Raw genomic sequence first — 9,786 nt, 5'->3', positions numbered from 1 at the left:
CTCTAGCCTTTGTTGTGTTCTTAGAGTATGTGAGTGGGAGTGTGAAACTTAGGATTTGTTCTGCATGGTAACTAATCATTTATGGAATGAGATTGTTAGAGGGGGAAAGTGGTCTTATAATATGAACTGTTCTACTACAGGTCAGAGTTTGTAATATTTAAAAGTATTGCATTATGTAGTCAGGACTGTCTTACTCAGCTTTTCTTGAATGATTGGGGAAACAAGGTTTTCAGTGTTCTGTTCATGGCATTGTTTAAAGAAGATTAAAGCATGAATACAGATAGCATTTTTATCCTCAGCATTTATTCTATTTATTGCTATCTTTGCAGGTGGTATCTTACTTAGTTTCAGCTGCACTGGGTCATTGTTGCTTTGTGTGGGTTTTCTCTAATTGCGGAGAGTGGGGGCTTCTCATTTTGGTGGCTTCGCCTTGTTCTAGGCGTGCAGGCTCCAGTAGTTGTGGCTTGAGGGTTCCAGAGTGCAGGCTCAGTAGTTGTGGCGCACAAGCTCAATTGCTCCTTGGCATGTGGGGTCTTCTGGACCTAGGGATCAAACCTGTGTCCCCTGCACTGGCAGGTGGGTTTTTATCCACTGTGCCTCCAGAGAAGTCTTGTAGGTGGTATTTCTTGAATAGTATATTGTTATTTTCTTTCTATATATTTCTATGTGTAGGATTCTTGTATATTTTAGAATTCATAACATTACTATTTGAAGATTTAACTCAGTAATCAAATTTATCACCTGAGTTTATTCCAACTTTAGTTCCTAAATAAAAATTAGATCAGTGAAATGAAGTATTTGTGAGCTTTTTATTAAAAACAGTTGGAGGTTCATAGGGTATATCTAGTATTTTGAGCATTCTTGAGAAAGATACGGAAATCTTAGATTGGAAATCATAGATCTTCTTTTGGCTTAAATAAAAATATAAAGCTGGTTAGAATGCTAAGGACATAGAAGATACACATCTTGGTGAGTGATAGAAAGTTCAGTCAATCCAGGAGTTAGAAAACTTTAATTACAGTATATTTCCAAAGCAATATACAAACATGTATGTGATATAAGTCCTAAAAGTTGGAGAAGTTTGTGGAGGAGGAGGTCCATTAAAGGACACAGGTTTTGGGTTGGTAGAGAATGTGATTCATAAGCTTAAGCAAGCTAAATTAAGGTAGAGGCATCTGAGGTGGGAATAAGAAGAAGACAGGATTGTATTAAGGAATAGTGAATTACAGGAACCAGGATAAAGGGACAAAATTGCGCTTGATATATGGAGGACTTTGACAGACTGAGAAATTTATATTTGAGGTATCTATTGTAAAGCATTAAATAGGGAGACTATTTGTTCAGAGCAGGTTGGATTAAAAATAGAGAAACTGACCAGGAGGCTATTACATTTATTCAGGAATAAAGGATGGGCAGTGAGAAAAATTACTGTGAAAGAAAATTGGGAAGTGGACTTGTTTAATGAATGTAAAAGAAGAAAGACTCAAGACTGGACTAAGGAAATAGTGATGGTAGGCATAAGGAATTTAGGGAGAGCAAATGGTTGCAGGGTGGGGGGCCTTCCTTGATAGCTCAGTTGGTAGAGAATCTGCCTGCAATATAGGAGACCATGGTTCAATTCCTGGGTCAGGAAGATCCCCTGGAGAAAGAGATAGGCTACCCACTCCAGTATACTGGCCTGAAGAATTCATGGACTGTATAGTCCATGGGCTCACAAAGAGTCAGACACAATTGAACGACTTTCAGGTGGTTTGTGAGATGTTCAGAAAAGTGATTTTGGTGTTTTAGAAGAGTTGAAGGAGATGGTAGGGCACCTGAAGGGAATCAGCCTTTGGGTACATGGAGAAATGAGGCAAGAATGCATACAAAAAGTAAAAGTGGAGAGATTTGGAAGCCACCTTAATAAAGATGAAATCTCAAAATAGCTACATTTCTTCTTTTGTTTTTTTAAGACACAGTAAGGAAGCAGAGGCCCAAACAAGAACATAGAAAGTTGTAAAGGGAGAGCACAAAGTGGTAAGAAAACCAGGAGTGCAGTGTAATGAAAGCAAGGAAAGCTATTTTAAAAACTTGATGTTGCAGTTCTCTTTCTGAGAAGTGAAAGCTGAATATCACTAGAAGGATGCTGCAGGTAATTGTAAAACATGCTTTGAGGATTTAATGGTTGATAGGTTAAAAATGTCTATAATGCTGAGGAAAATACCCCATGTGCATCTGATTTGTTGCCTTGCAATTGAGTTTAAGGTGATTTGGGATAGAGGAGTTCAGCTAGCTATGCTCCAGTTTTTTCTCTTCTTTCAGAGTATGAGGAAGTCTTAAGAACAAATACTTTCTGGGTAGTATTTGTATTGCACTGTTTGACATAGGGCTTTTTCTTTATTCCCAATAACAGATCACTTTTTTCTCCTGATGTCTCCCTTCAGCTAGATATTACTCTTCCTAATGAGGAGTAGAAAAAAATTTCTGACCCGTTACTTTTCTACCAAAGTTGGGAGATGGAAATGCCATAGAAATACTGATTTGAGTGTATGTAATGCATTTTTTTTTTCTGTGTATTTATTTACAGATGGGGCATGACTGGGGTTGGTTGGATTCTGAACAAGACTATCCCAATGACTCTGAGTTGAGCAATGACTGCAGGTCCCTCTTCAGCTCATGGGACTCCAGTTTTGATCTTGATCTGGGCAGCTGGAGGGAAACTGAGAAGCCAGGGGCTGAGGAACTAGAGGAAAGCAGCCCAGGGAGAGAAGCTAGTGAGCTGCTTGTGAGGGACGGAGGCAGTGAGGAATCTCAGGAAAAGGCAGAGCAAGTCAGCCGCCAGAACCTCCTCTTTCTTTCTGAGGTAATGGGGAGCCATTATTTCCAAAGGTGGAAGTCTCAGCTTCCTAAGAGAATGCTTACCCATACATATTTCTACCACTCTGTATATTGTTTACCAAAATATAAGGTCTATGTTGGCAGGAATTGAGCTGATTGCTATGTCTCCTGCACTTGGTGCTGATAAAAAACATGTCCCAGATAATGTACTTTTTGACAATGTTCTAAGAGCCCAGTCATTACGAGCCTGAATCATAGGAATTTCTGTATGTAGGACTGTCTTAGGAGGATCCTTGCAATTCATTCTTTCATACTCAGTGAGGTGACACTTGCCCAGACTCCCCTTTAAGTTTATAATGTTAAGACTTCTGGGCAGTATTTCGCAGTGTTTTTATTTCCCTGGTTAAGGGCTGAGGACCAGGAATAAACAGAACTGGACAGAGAGTTTATGTGGCAACTATACACATTTAGGAGAACCTAGGTCAAGATCAGTAAAAATCTAGTTTGTGGCAGAGTTTTCAGCAGTTTTTTAGATAGTCATTACCAGTTGATTAGAGTTGACACTTGGGATGGGAAAATTAGAACTTAAGCTTCTTGAGGCAAGAATCCTGTCTATCTTGTTTACTGTTAAGTCCCTACCAACTAGCCCAGTGCCTATGTATATAAGATATTTGACAAATTTAAAAAGACTGAATGAATCAATTAACCCTACCATTTCAGACTTAGTCGCAGTGGCAGCATAATGATGTGGCATTATTAATATGTAGATGATCATTTCCACTGATGTTCTTATACATCTGACAATAAACTATGGTTGCAGGTAGCTTATTTAATGGAGCCGTTGTGCATTAGCAGCAAAGAATCAAGTGAAGGCTGCTGCCCTTCATCTGGTACCAGACAAGAGGCAAGGGAAATTGAAGCTACTGAAGGAAAGGGGGAGCCCAACAGAGAACCTGAAGAACTTTCAGCCAAGGAAGACCACTTAGTCGCTGAGAAGTCATCACTGGGAGAAAATGGAAGGCCAGAGGTGACTCCACCTCCCTCAGATATTTCAGCACTTCAGGAACAATCCGTAGAGAGCAAAGAGGTATAAGTGAATAACTTAAACCAGCTCTCTGATCGATCCTGTGCACAGACAGCCAGAGCAGAATGTTTAGAGCACATAGGCTGACTCCAGAGTTCAATAACTTGGGTCTTAAATCGTGGTTTTAGCATCAGCTATGTAGGCTTAGGCATGTTAGTGAATATTTTAGAACCTCAGTTTTCTCTGCTGAAATGAAGTAATAGTGTTCTGTCTCAGATGTGCTGTGAGGATTAGATGAATAATTCATGTGCAGCACTTAGCACAGTACCTGGCTCATAGTAAGCCGTCAGTAAAAGAATGCCATTATCATTAGTATAATCTGAGCAGCTAGAGTGGTTAGCTCCAGGGCAACAATAACGACAGTTTTAAGAGAAAACAGCATCTAGACTTGAGTATATTGCTTTTTCATTTCTTGGGGGGCTATAGAGTCAGAGTTCTCTAAGAGTTCTCCATTGCATTAGGTCTAGCTAAACCACCTTTTTCTAACTTATTCTATAACTTTATTTAACTGACCTCTTCTTACCTTAAGATCAGCCTTCTTTTACCCCATGAAAGAAAAATTACCTTGAAGATAGTAAATACCTTTCTAAACTTTGCTTTGTTTCTTGGCATTCCCAGGGGGGAGTTCAGCAAGAATCCAAAGAGGAGGACCAGGGTGAAGGGTATGTGTCAGAAATGGAGGACCAGCGTTCTTCAGGTGAGTGTGATGATGGCTGCAGCGCCCAGGAGACTCCTCTGGTGGATATCCTTTTCAGTCGTGCTACCTCCTCAAAGCTGTAAGTATAGATTTTTATCCAAGATTGTTAGGATTCATACTTTTACTTGTCTTTATGCCTATTTGAATTTGTTGCCATGAGCATTGATTACTTTTGTAATTTGAAAAATAGAATTAGAGTTGGAAAACACTAGAAATAGAATTAAATACAATTCTACTATATAAATAGTAGTCTCTATGCTTTCACCTTATAAAATAGGACTGTTTCATCAACATTAAGAATCTCTTTCATAAGTAATGCTTGTCTCTGTTTATTTAGGAAATATTGATGAGTCAGCTTGTCACTCAAGTCTAATATATAAACTGTACTTTTAAAAATACTAAAACATCTCTTATTAACTTGAAGTTAAAAAGTATTTCTAAGATATTATGTCCCTTGTTACTTTTTATCACAGGTCTTGGGAAATTGTTTATAATTTTTTTTTAGCATAAATAACTCTAAGGCCACAGAGCACGTTTTAGAATGTTAATTTTTTTTCAGTGAAGTGAATTTCTTTTTAAATCAGAAAAACAAGGTATTTCTAGTTTTAGTAACAAATAGTTCCTCTTCTGGGCCTAGTCTGGTGTCTGTGTATTGAGAGAAGATAGCACGAACTGTTTTTTCTTCTTCACTACATCCTAGATCCATCCACATTATCTGTGGTAAGGCAAACCAATAATTATTTTAGCCTAAGGTCTACCACTGAACCATGTAAATAGTAGATTTCAAATTTTTGTTACACAAATAGAATACAGCTAAAAACCTAGATGTTGAAGAATTACTTCCTTTGCTTTTCTGTAATTGCCTTTGTAAGTATGAGCAGATGGCATGTGATGACTATCCCCCAAACAGGAAATCGCTAATCTGGGACGTTTTTTCTCATGACATGTCAGCATCTTGAAATGCAAACTCCACACTCTTATCTTAGAATTTAGGTTAAACATAAAATCTTTATTAGAAAGCTGTAGATACTAGTAATTGAGTCTTCTTGACTAGATAGCTTAAGGGGAAACAGGTATTTGAGTTCAGTGTTGTCATTGTGGAAGCTTAAAACTACTTTGGAAGATAGACATTCCCTTGGTCCCTCTCTTCTGGCTTCTTCCTTAGTCTGTACTGACTCTCGGGGTAAAGTAGAACTTTTGGAGTACCACTGTTAAGTCTGCAGGTCCTTTTTACTCCCACAATTTTACTTGTAGTTGCTTGGCATGCATTCCCAAATAGATGGAAATAAAGGTAAGCAAGGGGTTGTTTCTTAAAATATTGCAAAGGTGATTGATTATGAAGTTATCGAGCTTATCGCAGTACATTTTACATAATGGAAACTTAATATCTCTTTTGTGGATATATGAACAAAACTGTATCAGAACTAGGGACTTACTGTTTATTCTGGCTGACTGACCAGAAACAAAGGAAGAGGTTTGCTTTGGGCTTTAAATGTCTTGTTCTTGTAGGGTTCTGGGCTTAAGGATAAATTGATTTTTGTGGTATATAATTTAGATACAAGTGAGATAGTGCATCATGAAAATGAATTGTTATATGGAGTTGTTCAAACTGGAGAAAGATGAAATATGAGTTGTGTTCAAATGGATGCACACAGTATGGTACATAAAGCAAAACGAGGGTGTAAAACCTTATGTGTGAAGAGAGTCCGTTTAGACAGAATAAGGCAATGTATAAAGTATGAAGTGTAACATGATATTTAACTTTGGAGTAAATAGAAAACTTGCCAACTGGGAAAACTATAAAATGAAATAAAACGAGCAGTTGTACCTCTAAAGAAAAAACTAAATAAATTAGGCAGTTTAGCCCAGAGAAGGAAGGACCATGAGGAGAAATGAATTTGTCTTGGTATTTTAAAGTTACTATACAGAAAAGAAAATGAAACAGAAAAATATTTAAATTGTATAGCATTCAGGTGAAGTTTGAGAGAATTCCTTGGGATATGAAACCAAGTTTTTTCCCCCACTATGGAAACATGGGAGAAATACTTATTAATGTGACATATTTCTGTATAAAAAGAGGACCAGATTCATGTATCAAATACTCCTTTGAGCACTTAATATGTGCCAGGAACTTGGGAGACATCAGTAAACAAAGACTACACTCATAGACCAGTTGTTTAGAGTCATAGGTGCTGAAGTGCAAGATTGCAAAAGGCACAGGCAGTTGCTTATAAGAATGTTACAACTTCATTTGCTAATAGTGATCAGTAGAGAATACTTATAGTCTAGGGTCCTTTATGGAAGCCTTAAATATGTTTTCATTCCTGTGATGTTATTTCCTTCAGATGTTAGCTAGGGGCACTATGTGTTGGGGAAAAGTCATTGCTCATCTAGGGGGACCAGAACATCATATGTGAAATTACTGTTTCTTTTCTGTCCTATTGTATCCCGTAGGTCTGATCTATGCCATGGTGATCCTGTTCAGGATCACTTGCTATTTAAGAAGACTCTCCTGCCAGTCTGGAAGATGATAGCCAGTCACAGGTAGGACTCCAAGCCACTCTGGAAATTCACAACCACTCTTCTCATTTAGGGTGACTTTCTAGAGTTTCTTCATTCTCTCTGGATTTGTCCTTTATCAGGTTCAGCAGTCCGTTTCTGAAGCCTGTGTCAGAAAGGCAGGCCCCAGGATACAAGGATGTGGTGAAAAGGTCAGTGGAAAAGGGGTCAAGAAAGGTTGGTTGCTTTTATATCTGTCTTTTCATACTTTATTTTGCATCTGTTAGATTATTTCCTTATTTCATTTACATTACTTAAGCTCAAGATATATTTTATAGCTGAATAAGTTCATAAAGTTATGATAAGCTCAGTCTTTATTTGAGAATGTAAGGAACAACAGGATAAAGAGGCTTTTTTTCATTATTGGCTTTTCAGTAATATGATCCTTTTGTTATAATCTTACATTAGCCTTTGGTAGTTTTTGACACTTATTTTGGAGGAAAACTTTGAAAGGAAAACTGTATTCCTTCAGGCAGTTATAAGTATGCAAGGCAAAGATGGTAATCCAAATGGATTTTACAAACACTGGTTGATTGCAGTATTTTGGATTTTTATATCATGGTTCATCTAAAATGCTATCATAAACTAGTGTGTCAATGTATAAAAGATCATAAAAGAACCTTTGGAGACAGACTCCTTAATTCTGTAGATGGGAAAACTAAGACTCAGAGATGATCATCACTTGTCTGTGATGAAAAGTGAATAGCAGAGCGAAAACTAAACCAGAGTCTCACTTACCTCCCCAGTCCTCTTTCTACTCTGCTGTGTCTTCTCTTATACATCCACTCTCTATTATGTCCCGTTATATAATATTTATCCTAATATTCACTTTGTCTTCATGAAAGGAGAAAGAACTCTTGAGATTTTGATTATATAGTAAAAACTGTTGATTAAATACCTAGTGTATGACTACACATTGTAAACCAACAATAACTCCCATGTGACAAATTGGAGCTTTTTACAACTTTGATACCACCAACTGTAAAATGTAATGGCTGGTCGTATGGGCTCTGGAGTCAGGCTGCTTCTGAATTAGAATCTAAGTTGTGTGACTTTGGGCAAGTACCTAACTTCTTTAGATCTCAATTTTCTCATTGCCAATTGTGATCATGGTACTTACCATATAGGTTTATTGAGAGGATTAAGTGAGTTAATATAGAAAATACCTAGTATAGCACTCGACTTATTGTAAGCAGTCGTTATGTTAGCTGCTATTGCTATTTTATATCTAATGGGGATTGTTATCTTTACTACTTTTTTCATTAAGAGCTGGTTAGTTTTTCAAGAAAGCATGTTAGGTCACCACATGTTCCACATGAAGGTTTGATTTCCTCTGGTTTCTCTTGGCCACCTGTAGACCCATGGACTTAACTAGCCTGAAAAGGAATCTGTCCAAGGGACGGATTCGCACCATGGCTCAGTTCCAGCGGGACCTGATGCTGATGTTCCAAAATGCTGTGATGTACAATGACTCTGATCATCACGTATACCATATGGCTATGGAGATGCAGCGAGAAGTCTTGGAGCAGATTCAGGTACTGCAGGTAGAGAGCTGCAAGAAAAAGGAGTGTAGTTTCTAGAATCTGATTTTAGAAAGTCTTATGAGAATAAGGGTGATGTTGAAATGACCTTGTTCTCCCAGAGTTTATGTTTAGAGGTGATTCAAGGCCTTGAAGGGTTGATATTGTTACTGCTCCTCTGTGGAACCAGCTTTAATAGATGGTGAAGTAAAATACTCTAGGAAGGCAGGCAGCAGTAAAGAGCTCTTAGTGACCTGGGGATAGATAAGGAAGTAATGGGTGCATCTACTTCCGGAGCCTCAAGTCAGAGGGCTAAACATGAACACCTGAGGCTGGAGTCACTGTCCATTTTTTGACACTATGTTGGTATTAATATATGTGCACATTGTCCCATCTGTAGAAGATAAGATATGGTAGCCAGAAGACATTTGAGGGTTTGTTTTTTGGGCAGCATCTTATTGATACTTTAAAGAAAAAAACATGGTTGAATCTCTGCAGAGAAAGAAATAAAATTGCATTCAAACCTCCATAAAGATTCATAGCTGCTATCTGCCTTGACCCTGTAGGTGCTGAGTATTTGGTTAGACAAAAGAAGAGACTTAAATAGTCTGGAATGAAAACTAACCAACCTATGGATGATGGCAAACCTGTTTGGCTAACTTGGAGCTGCTTTCCTGAACTTTTCTGGATTTTGGACCTTTCTTTGAGACTCTGACTTATTGAAGATCCCAATACTTGCTTACCATTTTTCTGTTGTCTTTTCTAATAAGAATTATACCTTAACTTACAACCAAAGAGTTAAAGGTGCTTGTGGACATGATATAAAGAAAACACAGAAAACTGAGATTTGGGGTTATGCCATATATGTTGCCCACATTTTTGTTCTGTAAGGTTAATTTAGAGATAAATAGATTAAACTTCTTTAAATAAATACTGCTCTTTAAATAAATGTTAATTCACAAGTCAAAAATTACCTTTTAATGAGTATAGAAGCTGGCAGTAGAGGGGATAACATTGTCTGGTGAAATATGGAAGGTATCTGACACAGATTTTCTTACATAGAATGGAAGGTACTGGGGGTAGGATGAGGGAGAGCACCAATGATTTAT

At 37.7% G+C, this 9,786-nt stretch overlaps 1 protein-coding gene across 2 annotated transcripts; it reads left to right on the top strand.

Annotated features, from left to right (window-relative positions):
- The first annotated feature begins 2,426 nt into the window (after positions 1 to 2,426).
- On the top strand, positions 2,427 to 9,608 carry LOC138440384 (bromodomain-containing protein 8-like). 2 transcript variants are annotated; one of them, XR_011257009.1, is made up of 7 exons: positions 2,427 to 2,842; positions 3,638 to 3,904; positions 4,520 to 4,677; positions 7,053 to 7,142; positions 7,241 to 7,334; positions 8,515 to 8,692; positions 9,244 to 9,608. XR_011257009.1 is itself a non-coding variant. In XM_069589826.1 (7 exons), the coding sequence occupies exons 1-7, from the start codon at positions 2,534 to 2,536 to the stop codon at positions 9,292 to 9,294; spliced, it is 1,122 nt and encodes a 373-aa protein (XP_069445927.1). In that variant the 5' UTR covers positions 2,427 to 2,533; the 3' UTR covers positions 9,295 to 9,608. The 2 variants fall into 2 exon arrangements, 1 of the variants encoding a protein (XP_069445927.1); XM_069589826.1 differs by having other exon boundaries at positions 7,241 to 7,309.
- The last annotated feature ends 178 nt before the right edge of the window (positions 9,609 to 9,786 follow it).

This window comes from Ovis canadensis, chromosome 5 (assembly GCF_042477335.2).
Source record: "Ovis canadensis isolate MfBH-ARS-UI-01 breed Bighorn chromosome 5, ARS-UI_OviCan_v2, whole genome shotgun sequence".
In the NCBI taxonomy this organism is placed as follows: domain Eukaryota; kingdom Metazoa; phylum Chordata; class Mammalia; order Artiodactyla; family Bovidae; genus Ovis; species Ovis canadensis.
The sequence above is the reverse complement of the archived record's forward strand: the minus strand, read 5'-3'. Positions and strand labels throughout refer to the sequence as shown.